Source organism: Lipophrys pholis (assembly GCF_963383615.2).
Source record: "Lipophrys pholis genome assembly, chromosome: 2".
Lineage (NCBI taxonomy): Eukaryota > Metazoa > Chordata > Actinopteri > Blenniiformes > Blenniidae > Lipophrys > Lipophrys pholis.
Genome location: NC_137636.1, coordinates 17,465,424 through 17,489,096, shown reverse-complemented (window position 1 = coordinate 17,489,096; position 23,673 = coordinate 17,465,424). Strand labels below are relative to the sequence as shown.

The 23,673-nt window shown below is 42.3% G+C and overlaps 1 protein-coding gene across 31 annotated transcripts; it reads right to left on the bottom strand.

Annotated features, from left to right (window-relative positions):
* pax6b (paired box 6b) lies at positions 1-21,630 on the bottom strand. Of its 31 annotated transcripts, none has more exons than XM_080458729.1 (15): positions 21,407-21,566; positions 15,581-15,766; positions 12,703-12,776; positions 12,408-12,461; positions 11,504-11,527; positions 8,977-9,107; positions 8,609-8,644; positions 8,309-8,524; positions 7,759-7,924; positions 4,407-4,565; positions 4,055-4,137; positions 3,809-3,959; positions 2,948-3,060; positions 2,509-2,650; positions 1-1,769 (listed from the first exon to the last, which is right to left on the bottom strand). In XM_080458729.1, exons 4-15 carry the CDS (start codon positions 12,418-12,420, stop codon positions 1,684-1,686), a joined length of 1,320 nt encoding a protein of 439 aa, XP_080314855.1. In that variant the 5' UTR covers positions 12,421-12,461; positions 12,703-12,776; positions 15,581-15,766; positions 21,407-21,566; the 3' UTR covers positions 1-1,683. The 31 variants fall into 31 exon arrangements, with proteins under 31 accessions (XP_080314855.1, XP_080314854.1, XP_080314829.1 ...); XM_080458728.1 differs by lacking the exon at positions 21,407-21,566 and adding an exon at positions 15,966-16,086; XM_080458703.1 differs by lacking the exon at positions 11,504-11,527 and having other exon boundaries at positions 21,407-21,616.
* Positions 21,631-23,673: the final 2,043 nt, after the last annotated feature.

The window sequence follows — 23,673 nt, the reverse complement described above, 5'->3', positions numbered from 1 at the left end:
AAGACACAATTTTACTGTACAAAATGTTTTATAGTTTTCACAAAATACATTTAGAAAGCTCCATTTTAAATAAAATTAAATTGAAATATTTAAGAGACAGCGTGTCGACGTTTTATCTCAGAAGCAGACGTAAACCAAGTACGTGTCCATGTTCTACGTACACACTGAAATAAAAATGCAAAAACTCAAAAGAGCATGACAGATGATGCTAGAAAAACCCTCCCATGGTCTTCAATTATAAATAAGGACTGCGGGGCTCGACTGCAGTCTTCCGAACTCGAAGCCAATGTAATTGAACAGAACCGTGTTTACAAAATTTTGCAACACAAGACTAATATCTTAAAAAAAACATTGTGTACTAGATGAAATACAAAGGCTTTGGTCTGTTTTACAATCAACAATGATTAAATCTGATATGTACTTGTAAACAACTGCCAAACACTTAAGTTTAAAACTCTGTCAAGCAATGTTTAATCATAATTATAGGAATTAAATATTTCTAGTTGCACATTTTTTTGACCATAGGACACTATAATACAACTATACCTAAGAGACAAATTGTACCTGACCCTAAAGAAATGTATTTCATGATGCATGGAACATTTATAGAATATTCTCAGGGATATTAAATGAAATCAACTTTTATTGAAGAAATCTTTCTGGAAGATTTCTAGGGAAGACAAGTACTTTACATTTTGACATAAACAAACTGGATTATATCGAAGACGCAGTCTACCATTTACAGACTACAGGTTCTCTTTCACACCTGTTTTCCACATTTAATGTTCTCTGCGGTAATCCGGAGTCAATCCAACCACCAAAGCAAGAGCTCCAAGTTGTGTAGCATGTCGCACTGTCTTTGCACACTTGGAGCAGTTGATAGTCATCCGTGTCTAATAAGTTAGCACAAGCAGGCTCATGTCAGAGGAGCCAAGGCCACGGCCTCAGTGGGTGGATCGAGCTCGAGTATCCTCTGCTCAATATCCATTCTTAAGAAATAGGACCAATAAATATTTTTTTTTTTTCTTTTTTGACACAGTAAGAGTCTTCCCCTCCAGCTTTTTTTTTTTTTTTTATCTTTAATGATATGCAACAGCGTCCAGTGACCATGCAAAGGCTGGTAGAAAGTCTCGATATAAGCAGATTAAAAAGATAGTCATGGCAGAATCTCTCAGGTTCTCCTCTCAAACAAACGCAAGACCAACATGGTTTTCTAGCAGTCCATCTATCAGTACTTGATCTTGGATTTTCATATTAACATACAAATGGCCATTTACAAACACACCAGAGAAAAAAGGAAACAATGACTGAAGTTGGAAATAGAAAAAAAAAAAAAAAAAACATAAGTTTTTGTTCCATAAAAATTTAACACCGGGCACTTTACAGAGGTCCATTTTTTTTTTTTTTCTGTCTTTCCATCGTTGTTCTCTCTTCCAAGTCCTCGTTCGAACGTGCCTAGAGCTACATAACAGCACACTGTCCCACTGGAAAAACACAGCCCAGACGTCCCAAGGCTCTCCCAGAGTGTGTCTCTTTTTCTCTCTCTCCTTCCTCCTCTCCTGTCTGTTGCCTCTTCTCAACCATCTCTCGCCTTCTCTACTCTCCTGTGCCGTGTATGTGTGAGGAGCACTGCCAGAGGGCGATGGTGGAGTGGGTGGTTACAGGGTGAAGTAGCTCTTCTCCCTACTGTAGTCTTGACCAGTACTGAGACATGTCAGGCTCGCTCCCTGGGACTTGGACAGGGACAGACACTCCAGGAGAGATGAGTCCTGCACAAACAAAGAAAGCGGGGAGGACCGTCGGTGAAAAGACAAAACAAAACGGCAAAAACACGCTCCACAAGTCTGACATGCTAAATTAAATAAGCAGATGCACCATGCACTGTAAGTGTGACAACGAAACACTGGTTAGCCTCATAGCACAGAGCATTGTGCTTTGAACACTTGCAAATAGGTGGACGAGCAAGGGGTTGCAATGAGTCACAATGCTCTGCACATTGTTGCTCAGTAAAATGCTGGCAAGCGCGATAAATTGAGGCTTTGGCAATGGCATTTAAACAGAGAGAGTACAACAGCAAATGAATCAAATTAATTAGCAATTTAGCACAGAGGAAATGTGGTTATGCATGATTAACTCTTCATGACTATAACCAGTATATATGGCTCTCAGTAACAGCATCCTAATGGGGTGGAACTAAACTATGGGCTGGAGTCGGGGGATTGACATGATGGCCTGGAGTGGCAATGAAAATGAGCTTTGTGCATGCAACTGCAGAGAGAAAATGATATGGGATGTAGAGATATCGATTCTCAGACATTTAAAAACCACGGAGTTTCTCAAATGAACGGAAAGAGGAAAGGAAAAGTTGGAGCGACAGGTCATGAATCAGAGATGGCTATGCAAGTACCCCTTAATTACAGGAGAGGTGGCAGATCTTTCAGAGAGTGCACTGTTTGAGATTGTTACTTATTCCCAAGCATGTTGGTAAACAATGAACTTTCTGCCTACCTGTTGAGGTGGTACCAGAAGTGGTCATTGATTGGCTGTTCATATGTGCCTGCATATGAGGGGGCGTGTATGTTTCGTAGCTCCGCCCATTCACAGGCGGACTGGTAGGCAGCATGCAGGAATAAGAGGAGGTCTGGCTGGGCTATAGATAAGGAGAAAATATTACATTAGCTTAGCCAACCATAGTTGTCAGCTGAGTACACTGTAATGCTGTAACTTAGATTTTTTTTTTATCTAATATCACTTCAATTCTTTTACTGTCCGAAAGCCATTAGACCACATCAAAAAATTTAATTATGAGTATTTTTTTTGTGAATACCAGGACACATTTTTTTTAATTACGTCATATTGTACTTACTTAAACTCTTACATTCACATCAGTCATCACAAAATATTATTTAGAATTACTATTTTTCATTGAAAGTATTCTTTTACTTACTTGCATAGGTAGATTATTTGCCATGGTGAAGCTGGGCATGGGGGGCAGCGCACTGTAGGTGTTTGTGAGCGCAGAGTCCGGTCTACCCAGCATTGACCCCGAGGTGAAAGACACTGTGGGTGAAAAAGAGGGGGGAAAGACATTGAAACCACAGAAAACACACACACACACACACACACACAAACACAGACACACACACACACACACACACACACACACACACACACACACACACACACACACAGAGAGAGAGAGAGAGAGAGAGTCCTCCAGCATGAGAGATCGTCTCATTAGCGTTAAATAGTGCCTGCGTGAAGTGACGCCTTATTTGACAGGCTGATAAGCCCGGACAGATATCGTACAGTGTGTGTGTTTGTGTGTCTCAGGTGATTGACTTGCGAGCATGAGCTCGAGCACTGCCGGTGTGCCCTCGTGCCTGCCTGATTCGGTAATTACGCAGATAGTCAGCTGAGAAGTTTTGCTCAACCATCCATCAAAAAGAAAGCACCGGCGCTTCTTCATGTGAACCAGAGCGCACCGCCACCGAGGCCTCACCGCCCCCTCCCCCCCCCCCCCCCTCATCCCCCACCCCCCTTTTTTTTTTCATATAAATCCGCAGGCTGTTGCTTAATGCTGGTTAATGATATTTGTTATGGGATCAGTAAGACTTAAACCCACTGAATGTGAGTTGTTGAGAATATCATTACAGTAATAAACTAATTGCACGAGCGGTGTAACAAGTGTGAGATTGCGCGCAACGTGCAATTTAACATAAAAAATCCGATAGAAATCCGATTTTTTTTTTTCGAGGGGCGGGGGCGGGGGAACATCTGCGTTGAACCCCAGCAGTGAGGGACCTACCCGGTGTGGTGGGCTGTGGGATGGCCTGGTAGACGCTGGTGCTGAAGCTGCTGCTGATGGGAATGTGACTGGAGGAGTTGTTGGCCTGCCGGCGCTGGTTCCGCAGCTTTTCCTCTCGCCTCCACTTCGCTCTTCTGTTTGAGAACCATACCTGCAAACAGCCGGTTATTAGCATTATTTTTAATTGTACGTGTTTCATTACATTCGATTGCTTTTGGCCTCGGTGACAAAATGGGGATCACTCACTTGTATTCTCGCCTCGGGGAGGTCGATTTTAGCAGCTAGTCTTTCTCGCGCAAAAACATCTGGATAATGAGTTCTTTCAAATTCTGTGAATGGTAGAAATAAAGTGAACAAAAGTGTCAGTAATAAGCATCACAATAGATTGTGGTTGACACGTTTATAAAGTAAAAAAAAAAAAGCTGATTGCTGAGTGAGTGGGTGTTAACCCCTCAGTTCAGGGCTTCTTGGCACTAATAAATCAAACCTATTCATAAACCATTAAATGTGTTGCACCTCACATTGTGAATCCACTCTCTTCCAATTAATTAAAGGTGGATTAAATGTTTTAAGAAAAATGTCTTGTTAATGGTTTGACCTTTTTCGAGTGCCTCGATTTGCTCCTGTGTGAAGGACGTGCGATTTCTCTGTAGTTTCCTCTTAAGCTGCAGCCGCATCTGCGTCTCCTCTGAATCCTCCCCGTTTGAGCTGATGGAGTTTGTGTTTTCTCCCGCGCCGTCCGGTTGTTGGCAGCCATCTGCACATTTGAAAAAAAAAAATAAATAAATAAATATTCAATGGAAATATACATTCACTTAAGCTAATTGAATAATGAATTACCGGGGCCGCCTGTTGTATCAGCCTCCAGCTAATTGTACAGACCGCGCTGCGACATCATTAATTAAAAACCCCATCATGGTTAATTTAATTGAAAATCAGAGGAATTATGGCAATTTCTTCCTAATGTTTCCAGATGAAATGCGACAGCCAGCGTGAAAAGAAACAATATTACCAAAAAAAAAAAAAAAAAAAAAAAAAAAAAAAAAAGGCCACGCGGTTAAGGTACTTGTAAAATATTGTGGGAAAAACAGTCTGGCGGAGGAAAAAGGTTCCGCGGACTTCTCGTGTCACAACAATGGCGTGTGTTCTCAAAAGGTTAAGAGAAATGTGACAAGATGTGGCGAGCCTCTTTTCAGGCCCTATGAAATGTATTAAAACTCCAAACTCTCTAGCCCCCTCTTTTTTTTAGGACAGAGCCGAGCCTCAATAGTCGTTCCCATATGGGCGTTGGTATAGCCATTGAGGTGACCACCAACTTTTGAATAGAAGAAGACGCTTTTCAGAATGATACAATGCCTCCAGGAGTAAGGGAAACCATTAAACTATGGACACAGCCAGGGACGAGCAGTGAGCCCTCGGTGGTGGGTGTAATATATGGGAGGGGGGGTATTGGAGGAGATGACAAAAGGATCCTCTCTCTCTGGAGGCGCACAGGCTATAGTACTTTGGCATTGTGCGCACGAGGATCCCAGTCAACAGAGCTTTGAGTCCAGTGTGTTAACCCTTATCCACTACCATCATTAATCACGTCCCCCGGCCAGCTACACGCCAGTCAGGATTTCTGTCTTCAATTGGAAACAAATGAGTGAGGAGAGAGCATGCAACCCCCTGAACAACCAAAATAAGGCCAATCTATTCACCGCTCCTGTTTGTCCGCGGTGGGCCCAAAGGCCCCTTCAGTTGCAGGGCGAGGCTTATCGACTAATGTCTGTCTTGTTGTTGGACATCATTATCACACCGAGAAGTTAATGCGAAATTAAGCAGCGGGTGCGTTGATCGAGGGAGGTTTATGTAATATCTCTGTGATGCCTGTCAGACTCCGCGGGTCGAACTCGTGAAGTGTAACTCCAGCTTTTCCTCTGCAGATTGTGTTTAAGTTCAGCAGGCCTTTAGCTGCTTGCTGTAAAGTTGAACCAGGTGCAGCCTTGCAAACGCGAGAGTGACCTTTTTTCTGTAGCCTTTAAAATGCATAATATGCAGCCTGCATGGACAGGTTTATGTGTTAAAGTGTGTGTGAGCTTTCCTAAAGTTTCAATATTGTGCATTGAAGTTGCAGGTTTTTCCTCAAACTACATTCCCTTGCTTCATGTGGGCCTGGAAACACGTTTCTCTATATGTGAGTGCTGGTGATGGAAACCTGAGGCGACACGTTTCTTGACAATTTCCCTTGCTGCATAATAGGCAAAGTATTCTTCTATAGGCCAATAGTTTGTATCCACCCTATTTGTTTCTTCCCTCTGGATAATCCATAAAAAGGAGTGAATGTGCAGCTATTATCCGTCTGCCAGACCCACTGACGCTAGGATGGGATTTGTTTTCTTTATAAAAGCGCTGGGAAATAAACTCATTCTTTGGTATCACGATGTCTCAGCCAGTGAGGCGGAAAAGCGGCAAAAAAGAGATACCGAACCAATTGCGGCACCTTTCAGCTGCTGAGACTGGATCAAAACACTCTTGAGAAACCGCTTAAAACTGAAAGAGAAAGTGAGAGACTAAATCCTATAGACGGGATTTAGAGCCATATAGCCAGCAACTGAGAAAGAGAAAGAGATGAAAGACGCAATCGGTGCGGAGTTTTTATTCGTTCCTCTTTGGATAGAGTTGTCTTCTTTTGGGGCCCTGTCACTCTCCATGTAGCCATTATATCTGTTTACCCGGCCGACTGATGGAAAACATATTTCCCTTCCACCAAAACAACAGCTTCACCCAGACATGGAAACACAACCACTCAATTCAACAACCTATTATTATTATTATTATTATTATTATTATTATTATTATTATTATTATTATTATTATTATTATTATTATTATTATTATTGTTGTTGTTGTTGTTATTATTATTGTTAGTAGTAGTAGTAGTATTAATCATTATTGTTGTTGTTGTTAGACATTACTTTATCATATTTATATTCTAATATATATTTGTAATGATAATTTCACCTTGTGCGCTTTAAAATATAATAATAATAATAATAATAATAATAATAAAAATAGTAATAATAATAATAATAATAATAATAATAATAATAATAATAATAATAATAATAATAATGCTATTCTGCTTGAAAATAGCTTCATGGATGTCGAAGGCTCCTCAAACAATTGCAAATGATTGTTTCTTTCATGCACTAAATTCCGGTAAATCAGACAACGCTGTGTTTCAGAAGCAAAGCAAACGTAATAAAGTGACCTTTCTAAAAAAAAAAAAAAAAAAAAACTGGCTCAGTGTTGGGCCTGCAACAGGCCGACAGGAAATCCTCTGAAGTGGAACATTTCCACAGCAGCCTTACCATCTCCTCACTGCTGCATGTTGCCATAATGTGAGACAAAGCCTCCTCTAATGAGCAATTACACGTAGCGCGGACCGTTCCCATAACCAATCATTGCGTGTGAAGGAAAACATTCCTTTGTACTAATATCCCCGCACTGCACAGCTCCCCAGCTCTGCCTCTTCCCCATCAGGAGGGAGGAAAAAGCAGGCTGTTGGATGGACACCTCTGCTGAAAGGACAAGCCGCTGTCACGCACATCCATGTCTGGGACAGTGGAGGCATTCAGACTGCATGTATGGCCTATGGCTTCCTCTAATCGACTAGTCTTAATTGGGGGTCTTGTTCAGGGCATCAAAAGCATGCCTTTACAATACCTTCCTGTAGACAGAGTCGTGGACCGGAACCACTGGAATAGTAAGCTATAAATCCGTTCATATTCATATGTGACCATCTATGGCGACCTCTGTAGAGTTCATTTGAACCCTTAAATACATTTAAATGCTTTTTACTGGGACCGCAGATATTGACCGTCCAGTTGTTTCCTTCTTTAATAGAACCTTACAGCCGTGCACGCGTCAAGGTGTCTTTATTGCCACGGTGTGATAATGAGGCTCACCTTGGTTGGGCTGCCCTGGCACTGATGTTCCGGGGTACCAGCCGGGCCGGGTCCCCCAAGTTCCTGTCTGACCGTTGAGCATTCTCAGCTTGTCATACATGCCATCTGCGCCCATCTGTTGCTTTTCACTAGCCAGGTTGCGGAGGACTCTGTTTATTGATGACACCTGAATGACAAATTGCATACGATAAAAATGAGGATTACGATTGGATTACGCGTCACAGTGTGTCTCTACCTGTGGGGACGAAAGATGTGGATGGGCGCCGGGTTCGCGGCACCACACAGAGGCATGCACAGTATAATCATAATAAATCTGCACGGGGAGACGCGTCCTGCAAAGCGCACAAATGGACAACGAGCCGCTTCTAATTGAGTGTATGTTTGGGTGATCACATGTGCAGCAATGCGCGCAGCGCACTTTGAAACGCAGTGTATTTAATAAGACTGGATGGTTGGGTGCCCATCTCCTTTTCCTCCACTGCATGTGAAAAAAAGTGACTTCATGTGGCAAATTAAATCATGCACACAGCTTACAGTCAATACCACTTACACTGGGTATATTGTCGTTGGTGCAGATTCCCTCCGACAGAAGTCTGTCACGGATCTCCCACGCAAAGATAGACGGACACTCCCGCTTGTACTGCGCGATTTTCGCGACCACCTCTGGAGTGGCGACCCGGGGCTTGCTGCCGCCAATTGCTCTCGGTCTTATGGAGCCAGTTTCATAGTATCTACCCAGGATCTTGCTCACACAGCCGTTGGATACCTGGATGGAAAACAAAAGACACAATTCACATACATTATTTACGACTAGTACCGGAAATTCTAATATGGCTCAAATAATTATCACCTTTTCACTGTCCAGCACTTGGACTTCATCATGGGTCTACAAACACAAAAAATATGCCTTGAATGGTATATTAGGCGTTTAATTTTTTTTTATAATATCAGGTAGATTACTCCTTGTTGTGCCCATATTAAATTTCCACTAAAGGAATAATAAACCTCACGCTCACTGCATTAAATCTAATGGATGCTACAAAAACACTGATTTTATGTGAAAATTCAAAAAGTCCTGCCAGCTGTATGTCGCTAAATGATTTTTTTCCTTTTTCGTAATTTAGCGGTAGTTCGAATCCACCGAACAAAAAAAAAAACAAAACAAAAAAAAAGTTTTCATCAAGCTGATTTGTGTTCAGAAAGGAGTGTAATTGTCACCTGCAGTATCCTGGAGATGTCGCAGGGTCGAGCACCACTGTGAGCAAGTTCAACTATTTTCTGCCTGGTGGAATCCGGCAGCGGTCTACCATTAACAAACACACCACCAAGCTGGTTTACGCCACTGTGACCTAGATGGAGACAAAAGTGTGGGGAGTCATCATATTACATCACAACTCCAGACTAATTTATGAAGAAAAATAATAATAATAGCACTTCTATTAAATGTAATGATGTACGAAAATGGTTAAGAAACTCAGAATTATCGAAGTAACAAATACTGCCAGACAGTTCGCAGAAGGATAGAACTTGACCTCAAAATTGCCTGCCATAAGGTGGAAATAACGAGTCTCCAATCGCAGTGTTAAGGTGAAATCATTTTATAAACAGCGCTTGGTAAACCTTCATTCTGAAGGCAGAAAATTAGAAACCATGCAAAACATTGAAGGAAAAAAAAAAATAACGATAGCAGCACATAAAACAAACCAAAACATCTCATTATGTTTTTTTTCTATAATAAACTAACAGCCCAGTCTGCCCAGAAATAACTCGACCAGCCTTCGGTCAAACTTCAGTATTAAAACAACTGCACCGTTATCCTGCTGCGCGTCAACAAGACCCACAGTCGTCCGACAAATAACCGACAACTGCGACAGTCAGAGAAAGCAACATACTGAAATAAAGGGGGAAATTAACTTCCATTGGAAGCCACCGCTTGTTTGGGAAGAGTCGCTTAAATCGGCAAATTCACTGTAGTTGTCCTCCAAAAAACACTCGATAATTACGCACGAGTCAGACAGAAAGCAATAAGACATTAGCACCAAAGTAGCAATTTCTAGAAGCGGTTGTTGTCTAAAAATGATTGCTTTTTGAAAAATTATCTCTAAACTGCTCAATGGCATTCCCTCCAAAGCGTAAAATAAAGGCGCAAACCTGAAGCCAAATGGGAAAGCTGACTCCCCGGAGTGCCTTCGCTGCTCTCTGTGTCTCCGCTCCCTTCCCCTGCGCTGCCGCCCGGTACATTGACTCCGGGAGCAGAGGCTCCTTAGCAATAAATAAGCTCCAAATATAGAAGAGGGGGAAAATATGATGAGCCTGCCTGACATTTGTCTTTAAAATAAAGCTAGCTGCACGTCAAGTTTGAGCTTAATTTCTGGAAATAGGCGGAAGTCGCCTCGGATCATGCATGGGAGGCTAATTGAAAAGATCAGTTGGAGCACTTGTGGCAGGCATGTCACTTTATGACACCGCTCTGCTTTTGAAAATCGCATCGTCACGACAAATAGTAGCATGATAAAACGACCCTTTCTGTCTGCATTTGGATATCACTCAGACAAAATTGGACGCTACTCGTTTACCCTCCGAGGGAGACTTCGTTTTAAGGTGGCCAGGGGCTACGCGCGGTCACACAAACGAGGGCGCGCCTGGATTCTTAACATATTAAAAGTGACATGCAGTTTTTTCCCCCCCTTGTTTGTATTTGACAACAAATGCTCACAGCCACTGCAGTCCTGTTGTGTGGAATCGGTGGGCGTCTACTCCGAGATGTGCCACAGCACTCGGCTTTTAGTACATACTTTATTTTAAATAAATTACAAAAAGGGGGACTTGTTTAAACCTGTTCCACGTAACATACCTCCCCTTTTTGGCCGCTGTGTGTAATAATCTTCCAGCGTGGATCTGATTGATAGTAAATCCATTATCATCCCTCCTGCTCTTTGGTAATTCCAGGATTAAGTGGAATTAATAGACTTCTTACGATGAAATTGGCCAACTCACATTAAGCATGGCCTGCTCCGCGGGTTCTCCGGAGCTGCTCCATCAACTCTGATTTATACCTATCAAATAAATCCTCGGGATCGATAAAACCGTCAGATAACGACAGCTCATAAAAATCAAACCCTCCTAAGGTTAAGTCTTAATCATGGCACAATTCCCTCAAGTACCCGGAGTCGATCTCGCCCGCTGGCGCTGATTATGCGCCTTGTATTCTATTGCAAGTCGGCTAATAGGAAAACATATGGTGTCAATTTGGACGCTCCCCACCATATACACCCAGGAGTTATTAGCACAAAAGCCAGCGAGGCCGTCGCGACCTTTAGACAACCCAAAGGGCCGGGCCCAATGATATCTCCTCGGCAATTCGCACCAGACATCACACGCCAAGCCAGGGGAGCATCCCATTAACATCAATCCGCAGCAAAGCAGGAGCACTGGGTATTGTACACAGCTTTGATAAGACCCTATCATCTCTATAATGGACAACTGGCAAGCATTAAAAAAAAAAAAAGAAAGAAAAAAAAGAATATCCTGCACAACGTTGCGGCCTGTACAAAAAAAAAAGAGAGAACTGCAGTGCCACCAGTTTATAATCATCTGTGTTTTTCTTCATGAATCACACCTCTGCACGTCCAACAATCCAGCTGTCATGTGGATTCAAACATATTTGGGCTAATGCGCACAGATTACAGCACAGACACGTCATCAAGGTATATGGAGAATAATGTAATAAAATTATTCCACACACCTTCATCACAGATGTCATACACCTCTTGTCCAGCAGCAAGAGAGAAAATGTTTCATGTTTATCCTTCTTTGTTTCGACACACACCAGGAAGAAGACAGATATTCAACTCATGGGCCACTTTTGAAAAAACACAGGCCTGTAAAGCAACTTCATCCACCCTTTTAATATTTATCTATCTATTTATTTATTTATTTATTTATATATTTATTTGATTGGCACCCACGACAATATGATTGTTAATATTTATCCTCGTCTCTGAGCTCAGGCTGAACCTAACAGGAAGGCCTGCGGTTACAATGTGAGCATTCTCTTTCTAGTTCATGCTGTCTGTCCGTGAAGAATATGGACTAATCTACATAAGACATTATTGCTATTCCTCATGTTTCATGCAGGGCTCTTCTCTACGCAGCTAATCTTGTATGCAGCCTGGCAGCCAGCTCTAACGCTAATGCAGACGGCTGTGCAATTATTTAATACCAACTCAAGCAGAAACAAAAAAATCTCCCTCTCAACCCAACCCCCTCTATTCTCCCCTATTCTCTCTACCCCTCTCAGGAGAAGGACGACGTGTGATTAACTTGTTCAATAATAACTTGCCAATCTATCATAGCAAGATAAATAAATAAATAAATTAACAGCAATGAAACAACCATCAAATAACTTCTGAATATTTCAGCCCTGCACCTCAAAGTCATGCAAATTAATGCCTGCACATACATCTTTTTTTTTTTCTTCTTCCTCCTTTTGCATCTAAAGTGTTTCTTAAACATGATTTAAGTAATTGCGCTATAATAAGCAGTGGAGGAAGGTGTCAGTGGGTGTTTCCATGCAACCACATAGGAGCTTGCGGTTGTCATCAAAAGTTTCCAAATGAATTGCACACATAAAAATAAAAACAACTTACTGTTCTGCATCATTGAGGCTACGCCAGACTCCCACGTGGCTTGGTTGTGGTATTCTAAGCGTCACAAGGAAATAACAAAAAATGGTTAGCATCAAGTCATAAATCTATTGTAAACATCTTTTTTTAAATTTCATTTTTTTAATTAAGTTTAAAAATAATATTTCCAAACATGTTTGTAAAATAGATTAAGTTTCTCATCTCGTTCGATTTTATTTTATTTTTTTCGGACATAAAAGATGCATAAAAATAAAACTTGAACATCCTCAGTATATGTATGGATTTTAATTAAACTTGCCTGGAAACAGAGTTGACTGTCCACTCTATAACAATTTAGTCAATCATCTGCCGTTTTCACTACTTAATGTCTCCCTATAGGACAAAGCAAAACAACACATTAGCACAGCCACAGCTATACTGATGCACTCAAACCTACTGCAGCTTCATTTCTTTTTTTTCTTTTTTTTTTTTTTTTTGTGTTGGCCTACATTTACAATTAACCTAAATGTTGCTGCCAAGCAAACTAATTAAAATTGACGCGGGACAACATTCACGTTCATTGCTTTAACATCTCTGTTAGGCCTGTTCCGAAAGCACCTGTCAAAATAAATTCAAACTAACTGCCTGGCCTATAACTCTTTTACAGCGGTGTTCCTTTCAAGGCTTTTTACTCCTCAAGTTTCCTCTGTTTTTGTTTTTAAAGCACGTGTAAAGAAATCAGTCCTCATCATCCCAGCAAGACGCCTCTATATCTCTCCTAAACTGGATCTTCCTGCTCTGGTGGGGGAAACTGTACAGTTGACACACGTTGTCTAGCTCGCCTCACTGCTCTGTAAAAGTCCAGACCAGGAGGGGGGTTACGAAGCTGGTGTGCAAAGCCTGCTGGACCCCCAACAATACACCCTCCCCTACCACCACCCCCCTATTCCCTCTGCGTCCACACACTCGGGATGAAAACTCGGCCTCCACGACTGGAAACACGCAGCTCTCCCACTGAACACACCAACAAGTTCAGTTTAATACAAAGACCCGGAGGCATGCATCCACCCCCTCTGGGACCATTCACACACACACACACACACACACACACACACACACACACACACACACACACACACACACACACACACACACACACACACACACACACACACACACACACACACACACACACACACACACACACACACACACACACGACCGTGACCCCAGTGCCGCTAGTGTGTGAATGTGGGTTTTGTTTAGTTTTTTTTCCTGCTGCTTTGTTTCGTTTGGAGTAAAAAAAAAAAATAAAAAAAAAAAAACTACCAAAAAACATAAATGTAAAAACAGTAATTTCTTGTTATAAATATTTTGTGGTTATTTTGTGCTGCTGGTGAGGGTTGTAAAGCGGGTTTAAAAACACAACAGCGCAGTGGGGCGCTCAATTGGAAAAGACAAATGCATTAAAGAAGCTGTTGAATGGGGGGACAGATAAAAAGGGGGCCAGGGAGGGAGAAGTCTGAAGTTTTCATTTTCTCTCTCCGTGCTTAAAAACTTGTGTTGTTGTGTGCAGAGTAAAATGGCCTGCATGGCTGTGTTTTAGTACTACATTAGTTTGTGAGATAGAGGGCCGCCATCACTTTTAGATTGCAGCTTTCTTGCATTTTTTAACAAACAGGATGCGCTCATTAATCACATTCGGATTCCTCCACACTGCCTCCAATAGTTTGAGCTCATTTACCAAGAAAATATATCAACGCAAAAAAAATTAATCAACCCTCCAAAAAATCATCAGCTCACCTATGAATATAAACTTCACATTTTATTCATTTATAATTTTTGGGCCTGATGTCAGCATGTTTGGATTAAAAAAAATAAAAATAAATCCACTGCAGCCAGTGTGGTTTTGTAGCTCCGTGTGGTTCAAGTGGTTAATCATTTATTTAAGGTCGAAAGCTCAAACGTTGTTGTTTCTGAGGTTAACTGCGATCTAATCTGCATTTCTTTTCCTTTAGTAATCCGGAACAACAATGTCTTGATTCAACATGCTGCATCCTGCGCTCACAAACATTCACTTGCGGTAATTGGTGTAGGCCTTGGCTACAGTGCTCCCGTTTGGTGCACGTTTTAGGCTAAAAGAAGAAATATACGCGGGATTAATTTGTTTTTTAATTATCTCACATTATAGAATAACACCGAGTGATTCATATTCAAGTGTTGTAGAAGTAGCTTGTTTGGACATATACAAATTCAGCCATTTTGTATTTATTATCATTTCATATTTATTTTCTGAATTGTGCAAAAATAAAATTTGCCATTTGAATCACATATAAATTTGTTCAACTAAAATAACTAGACATTTGTATTGGGGGGGGGGGGGGGGGGGGGGGGGTGGCGAGTTATAAACTATCACAAGGCAGCACCAGCAGTTTGTTTGAATATTTTATGAAATAGCTCACATATTAGAAAGGTATTTTACTGTTGTAGTTTGGTGAGTCAGCTGAGGCCTGGTAACTGTTTTAAAACATTTTACAACCTGACTGCTAAAATGTAAAAGGGGTTTATGTGGCTGTCATTAAAGGGAGACCTAAACAGCTCAGAAACAAGAAGGAAAGTTGTATTGTCCGTGGCACACAAACAAACACGCTAAAACTGGCCTCTCTCTCCTCCTGCTAATGCTTTATTGAGCTTTTCTCTCTTCTTTCTTTTTTTTTTTTTTTTAAGAAGGCGCTTGGGTGACTCGCCTGCATGAATCAATCTGACACCTTTCCTCAACGGGTCATTGCGCCTCATTCTCCACGATGATCACTGTCCTGGCCCAACGTGACTTTTTACTCTTTGCTGTCATAAATAAGCGGTAAGCTTTCGGTAGGCCCGAAACACAACAACACAATCGAGCAGATAAAACCGTCAGAGACGCGAGAGGCTGTTCGCACTTTTTAGAGAGAGTCCAGTCAGAAGACAGGCTGCACAGTCCAAACGATCAGACACCCATAACCTCACCCATGCCCCTCACTCAGCAACAATAATATTAATATTATTAATAATAATAATAATAATAATAATAATAATAATAATAATAATAATAATAATAATAATAATAATAATAATAATAATAATAATAATTTCATTCCATGTTCCAAGCAATACAATATTCATTGAAGCGCGCGGACAAACTTCAGTGTGAGTCTCACCTTTTTGGGGCATCCTGCTTCGGTGTCAAAGTCCTTCTTAAACTACAGACTACAGCCCAGCTCTCCACGCCACAGAAAAAGGAGAAGAAGAAAAAAAAAGCCGACCAGAATCAGTCTCTCTCAGGAAGTTTAAGATGAGGAAAAATTAGTTTCCAATGGTTCTCGGCGGAGACGGAGGGGATATCCCTGCGAAGGAGACAGAGATTGACAGTGAACTCAGATGTCAGGACGCACGGAGTTTGGCGAGGATGTGCGCTGGCGTGTGAGAGAGCGAATGAGAGAGTCGGGAAGAGAGAGAGTGGGGAAGAGAAAGAGAGAGGGGGGGAGGGGGAGGAGGGGGTGAAAGCAATGGTAGAAGGAGGTGGGGGGAAGAGAATGAGCACACCTATGCTGATTGGTGATGGAACAAGTGTATTAATGTATGTGTTCCTGGTCTGCTGTGTGCGCCTCGCCTCTCCTCTCCTCATCTCGCCTCCCTCCACCGCTCTTCACTGGCCCATTAGCGCGACCCGACCTCTGTCATCATCCCCCATATAAACACTTCCCCCTGCACCACACAGCCAAAGCGGGAAACGGGGCCGAGCCACTGAGAGAGAGAGAGAGAGAGAGAGAGAGAGAGAGAGAGAGAGAGAGAGAGAGAGAGAGAGAGAGAGAGAGAGAGAGAGAGAGAGAGAGTCTTCCCAACCCACTAATCAGCCCACGCATGCAAATACCCTGCGCGCTCACTTGCTGAATATTGCCCTATTGCAGAGCAACTGCCTCGGAAATGCCCCATTGGACGGGAAGCTCCATTCTGGTTGCAGGCTGAACTCGGTCCGTGCAGAGACTCTCAGGCATGTCCAGCAGCTCCAACCCGAGGCTGTAGCCAGTTCCGGAGGAGGGAAGAGAAACTCGCGGTGGAGCTGCATGCGCACACGTGAATGTTGGAGCGCACAACACAACGTTACAGTCACAAAGAGCTGCAGCGTCCTTTTCTGGAGCACCCCGTGTTCTACAAACGCTCGAGCGACGCGGCCAATCATACTATGGGAAAGTTTGGTGGATGTGGTGCAGTGGTCATGCCTCTGTAGTTTTACTTGATATCTTTGTGATTTGCTTCAAACCTGCAGAAGAAAATCAACAAGAGAGAAAAACGTGAAATGCTCCACGAATTTGTGGACCAAAATGAAATTACCAAAAGGTTCTCCGATATGATCTGACTTCATACGGGCTGATAAAAGTTGTCTTTCGTCTTTGATTGCGTAAATACAAACATATTTACTATATAAGTTCATAGAGTTTAAGAGCCCCCCCCCCCTCCCCCAACCACCCCCACCGACCAGAAAACAACCAGACAAAAAAATGTCCACCACGTGCTTGTGTTGATTCTTTTGAGTATCACCTTCCCCTAGAATAGTTTTAGTCCTCCTGTCAACATGAGCACCATGTGTAAAGAGCGCAGCCTTTAGGCAAGCTCGGGTGCTTTTTATGGACACATTTGCGAGCCGCGGCCGACGTCACTCCTGCGACCTGACAGCAAATAGCACGCGTAAATAAAGTAAAGCAAATGACTGTGTAGCCATGGCCACACGCTCCCCCAAACCGCGGCTGGTTGAATGACTTGACTATTAACGCACAGCTCAACGCACCCAAAAGCAACCCCTCTGCGCCCGTGTTTGTACGTACACTCTGCGCTTTGCGCAGCACCAGTCTGCGCACTGAGGAACCCCGCCGCTCTCTCCAAAAGGAGGAGAACCGAGAAGAAGAGAATGAGGTCTGTGTGGACGTTGAAGCCAAAGTTAAGGCAGAAAAGGGGGTGCGTGAAAGGGTAAAAAGAGGGATCCCGAGACGGGAGAGGGACAGGCAGAAGCAGGGGGAGGGGACTGAAATGCTTTTTTTGGGGAGTAGACGAGAGGCCATGAAGTGAAGTCACGGAGGCCTACACTTGACTTTCTTTGACATGTGAAAAAGTAGGAGAAGTCAGAGCTCATCAATAAAACACTTCGGAGGTGAAAGAGGGCTCCCTAACAACCATCGCATTCCTGACTATGGGTTCAATGAGTAGACAAACGACGCTGCCAGAGAGTAAGAGAGAGAGAGAGAGAGAGAGAGAGAGAGAGAGAGAGAGAGAGAGAGAGAGAGAGAGAGAGCGAGAGAGAGGGGGAGAGGGAGAGGGAGAGGGAGAGGGAGAGGGAGGGGTGAGGGACTGGCCGGCTTGAATGGGGCCCTCAGTGGGCCGGCGAGATAATGAGCTGAGAGGACCGGCTCAAACTGTCACCGAGGGTCCCGCGGAGAGGAACAACACTTTGGCCAATACTCCTTCATCAAACAACCCGTAAACTAAACGAGCACATTCATCTGTTTCTCCTTCCTGCATTGTTTCTACTCACTTAGACTGGTGGCTCAGCCTATAGGCCTACCGTGAATGACTGCAGCTTATATCAGTTTGGGGGGGGGGGGGGGGTCCCCAAACATTTTCACGTCAAGGACCCCCGCCGTATTAGACATGCATTAGACCACAAACACCCCCATCGCCCCTCTCCAGTCCAGTCACCCCATCTAACAGGGGGTTGCGGTATGACGGGAGCTTGTGTTGTTGGGATTTACTGTAAAAGATGAGTGGACACTCTGGAGGTGGAGTTACTCTTTGAATAAACTCCAGAGCCAATTACGTTTCCCACATTGTTGTGATTTTCAGAGTGAGACAAAATTAAGCCGGTGTTTAAAAAGTAACACTACAATAGATTATTGACCGGAACATTGAACTTGTGCAGAATTAACTTAAATGTCATAACGTGACAGCTGCAGGAAAGGTTTCTGTTGGAAGCCACATGTTTTTTTGTTTTTTTTTATAAGCAATAAAATCTGTAATATTTAGACATCTTCTGCAACTTTCCAAAAAGCATACGCTCACATCCGGAACCCACCTATTGTGGTGCAAATGTTCTTACCACTCAGTTGTCACAGATTGCAGCTGTCAAAAAATAAAAAAATAAAATCACACCACTAACCTTTCTCCACTGAAAGACAGATTCCACGATGAGTTTGTCAAGTAGTTTTCTTTGGAAACAATACCTCCAGTAGGTCATTGATTTATTTGGTTTAAGCTGTAAATCCGCACCGAGAGCTAATTCGTTGTCTCCGCTCAGGAGATTTCTGTATTTTCACTCCTCTCAATCTTCACTGGTATGCCAACCAGGCCATCACAAGTTATAGCTACCAGGACTCCTTTACAATCACATATTTACTCTGTCCGCGTATGTTTCTGTGTTTTGTTTAAGGTGGATAGGATTGCTATAGAATTCTGAAAGAAAAAAAAAATGTAGGTGATGTTGAGAAAGCAATTAGCCCAATTCGGATTAGCAGCAACTAATGTCACAGGCCCTGAAAGGAAAGCCTAATCTGGTCGCTATTTTCCCCTGAGGCAATGTGGTATTTGTACCCCTCTAGAAACTTTGAAATACAAAAAAGAAAGAATGAAGAAAAGAGGGGATAAAAAACATAAGGGGGGAGGAACGGAGTGGAAAAAACACATTGTTTTTTGATGGTGAATAGGGGGCATAGTGAAGGGTCAACTCGCTCAAATTATTGTTTTTATTTGGGATCACAGTTTGGATTTCACATGACTTACTCGTTTATATCACATAAACCAACTATCTAATTTGATTAATTAACTGTATGAATTTGGTTACCTTTTCAACAATTTATTTGGGAAATTCATAGACTTTTGGCCTGAGGTTATTCACGTTATCTGTAAAAAAAAAAAGAGAAATACCCTACAATGGTCTTTTATTATTATTATTATTATTATTATTATTATTATTATTATTATTATTATTATTATTATTATTATTATTATTATGCTTTTGTTTTTGGACGTTAGTGTGTTTACTGAGTGTTCTGTTGAAAAGTAATGTTTTGAATAGTCTTGCCTTGAATTGTGAAACTATCATCCTATATGTTTTTTCACATACACTTAAAACATTCAATATTTTGATTACATATTTCATATTTTATGACAGCATTGTATTTATTTATAGATATCATATCATATAATTTGTTCTGAAAATCAACCATTTCCATCCTTGTCACATTTCTAGTGTTGTTATAATTGATAATTGATAATTAACAGTAGCTCAGCCAAGCTTTGTGTTGTTATTTCGACCGTTTTATTTGAATTGATATTTCGTAATCTTTTAGATTAAATGATGTAAATGACATGGTGAAAAAAAATATGATTCTGAATTCCTATTGGTTTCATTATTATTATTATTATTATTATTATTATTATTATTATTATTATTATTATTATTATTATTATTATTATTAAGGGTATGTATTGGTCGTAGCTCTACATTCTTGACTCATCCATCAAACACCCTCAGACTGTCACATTTATTCACTTCCAAGAAATTCATGAGGACAGCCTCAGTTTATCTGCATTAATCATCTCCACATTTACTCTTTAGAATTATGCCATTAACAATAATTAGGGAGTCGCATGCTTGTTCTACTTTGGCGCAGATATTTCATCAATCTTCGGTTGTTGTTTTTTTTTTATTTTTTTATTTTCTTAACAGGGTGGTCCACGTGGCGCGCGAGCCGCAGCAGTTCCTTTAGCGGCTCCATTCTCAGCACATTGAGTGAACATAAAGAAACACAACTCCACGAACCCATAGAACTTTCTCTGGTGGAAATATTTGCAGGTTGATGACAACAGGCCTTGTGTTTACAGGCGTCTTTTGAACGCAGCTCTGTGATCATTTCAGTGACTTCATTTTCTAAAGGCATGAGGTTTTTCATTCTCCTCAACTGTGTTAATCCATGTTTAGATTTTTTTTTTTTTAAATCAAATCCACCCAGCCTCCTCTTGGTGTGGACTGTTTGGAGATTGTGGAGCTCCAGCCTTCCACAGAAGGTGTGTCGCCTACCAAAGCCCTCTCCTGGCAAAAGGCTGAAGGCTGGGATAAACATTGGGGCCAATGGTGTCACAGCTCTGCTCGGCAAGCGTGACTGGAGAAAACACTGAGCCAGACACAGATAAAACTCAACCTGAGGCATTTAAATCAACTTTTGTCTCTACCAGCACAATGGATGCAAATAAAAGAACAATACACGTTCATCTGAGGCAAGTCTAGAATATTGTTCTTCTTTTCTAATTATTTGCCAAATGCATTTTTATTAACAACAAGATCAATGTCAATCAGAAGCATGTCAAGTTATTCTTGAAGAACATGCAAATTCCTTAGAAGAAGAAATTCTTAAAAGTTGCTGTAAAATAGGACTGAAAGACAATCAAGCATCTGGATGGTTAAGGGCTTTTGCTGTCAAGCCCGCAACTTGAAAATAAGTGAAAGTATTTCTGGACAGCGGCTTTTCCCACTGCGCTGACGGATGCGCACAGAGCTGAATGGATCCCATACACGTTCAATTTACTGTACAGGTCGAAGCCTTTAATTTCCTCAGCGCAAAGCTCACGATAATGGGCGCCTTTAAAGGAGTGACGTGCGCTTAATTCCTCGCTGAAGATCGCTAATTACACGCTGCATGTGCGTGTGAGCGATGACAACAAAAACGAAATTAGCTCGCTGTGTTCAACTTTGTGTGGGTGCACACCTCCTGCAGACTGCAATGGAGCAATGTGGAGGCGCTTAACCAATAATTTTAGCCAACTTTTCCTGCCACAATCCATATGCACGCACGCTCTCTCCTGTGCTGCTGAAACGGTGCCAAATTTGGGAAAATTGTACTCTCAAAAAGGAGACAAATTCATTTATTTCTTGTTAACTTGGGTTTAAATGAAAAATAAAGGCAGTCTAGAAAGTAAAGTCCCCCCCCCAAACTCACCGGACAAGAGGCGGCAGGGCGTTTGACCGGTATCCTGTTCGCATAAAGCCGCTTCTTTCCTCCCCGGATCTCTCCTCCGTGTCACCGAAATACAAACTTATAGGTCCCGTTGAAAATCTATCTACCTTTGAATCCGTCGTGGAGTTGAAATGTCAATGAGAGTGGGGAAAAAAATCTGCGGCTCTTACGAGCAACTTTCCCTTCAGCTGCAGCCTCGCGCTGGCAGTGATTGGCTGGAGCGGCGGGTCGACGTCATACCTTGGACAGGACGCGGCGCGGAATGGGGAAGTGCACAAGGTATCCTGCATGTGCAGCGCACCGGCCTGTTTACTGTCCCAGCGTGTCTGCTGTGTGCAGGGGCTGACAGCTTACTATTCACTCTGCAGGGACACCGCTCATTTTCTTTAGTTCTGCTTGATATATGCTTATTCATTTGTGTATTATCTTAATTCTTTTTGATTTGATCTTATACTGTCCTCAGACGGCCCAACTTGTGCCAAATTTCAAAGAAAGGCGGTGTGCAAGTTTTTACTTGAACCTATATTATCCTTATTATAACTTGCTTAATAGCACCTCAGAGACAACAAACTCCTCAAAATGGAAGTACTGTGTGTTTTTTCCGTGAAACTGTGAGATTCAGCTTTTATTTGTCAGGCAACATGCCCCAGTCCTGTGCACTGATTTTAAGAATACATGTTACACTATGATAGTGATTGGCTGAGTGCATCCAAAACCTGAGACTATAATGTTTAAGTTATAGTGTGGTATAGTGTTGTTTTTGCTTTCTTTGCAAGACATGTGTTAACTTAAACAGTTTGAACACTTCACTATCACATCAATTTTTTTTTTTTTTTAACTTTGTCTCATGGGATTCATATTCACACACAAAAGTATTTGGCTTTCAAATCAGAGCATGCTCAGTGTGCAACAGGCGTAGACAATAAGCCATTTCTACTGTAAGGGCCTATATGGATCACTTTATGATGCAACGAGACTCAGCACATGAATAAAGCTCAGGTATAATAGCGCATGCTCAGTCCCAAAGACAGTTGTAAACATGAAATATGTTTATAGACAGCACTGTGCTAAAACGTTTTTCCTTTTCTCTTTTTTCCCCCTGTTTTTATTTCCACAGCTCTATAAAGTTGTCATGTGTGACTCATAATGGGACTCGAGCCTCCCCTTTTACTAAGGCAGGCTAAAAGCCTCAAATCCTATTTCACAACCTCTGATGTTTGTGTCAATTTGAACAAGACGGTGAGTAAATGGGCAACCGCGCCGCCGCTTGTCTCTCAGGAAGAGACCGGGGCAGCGCAGGTACGGGCCAGTCAGGACTGGCTGTGTTTGGCCCATTATTTGGAGGGACAGCCATTAAGAGGCCGTGATACTGTGCAACGCAGCAGGGTGCTCGACATCCGCGCTGGAAACCGCACGGCTTGGTCCCTGCTTATCAGGCTGTCAATAAAACGAGATGGGATACAGCGGTCGAGCCAGGTGCTCCCTTTCCCTTCCCACACAGCCCCGCTCTCCAGAAGCAGATCAGGCGTAAACGCAAATCTGTCCAGCCGGTTTTCCCTCTGCCGTCGCCGCGCTGCTACACAACGCCACCCCTCTCTCTCGCTCTCTCTCTCTCTCTCTCTCTCTCTCTCTCTCTCTCTCTCTCTCTCTCTCTCTCTCTCCCTCTCTCTCTCTCTCTCTCTCTCTCTCTCTTTCTCTCTCTCTCTAACCACAGACAGTTCCTTCTATTTTGCAAAGCATATATTCATGACGATAATAACCATCAGCCTATATTTGCATGTAATCTCCGTCTTTACTGCTGATGCATATTTACCAACCACATACATCTCAGTCAAAGTTAAGTATACGACATTATTCCCAGTTACACGTTGATGTGGGGGGTGCACAGGCCTGGAAAACTAGTATAAAAACTTATGGAAAGCTATGGAAACAACATGCGCAAAGCTTTCCAGGGAGATGCCAATCTCTTGCTCCCTCTGACTGATCAAATTTAAAACAAATTGTGTAATGATCGACCTCCCCTCTCAAGCCATGCAGAACATTATGCTGCCATAGTCTACGCCTCATGAGCTTATTGTTTACTGCCGCTGTAGCAGACAGAGAAAAATGTCCAGGGGACCGAGCACGTTACCAGAAAGCAGAGGGTCCAAAGCAAGGTTGGTGCAGCGGTCAAAGGGCGCGTTTCATCCGTACAAATTAGGATTAATGGCAATCGACACGAGGAGGTAAGTTCTTTCAGCACTCCAAAC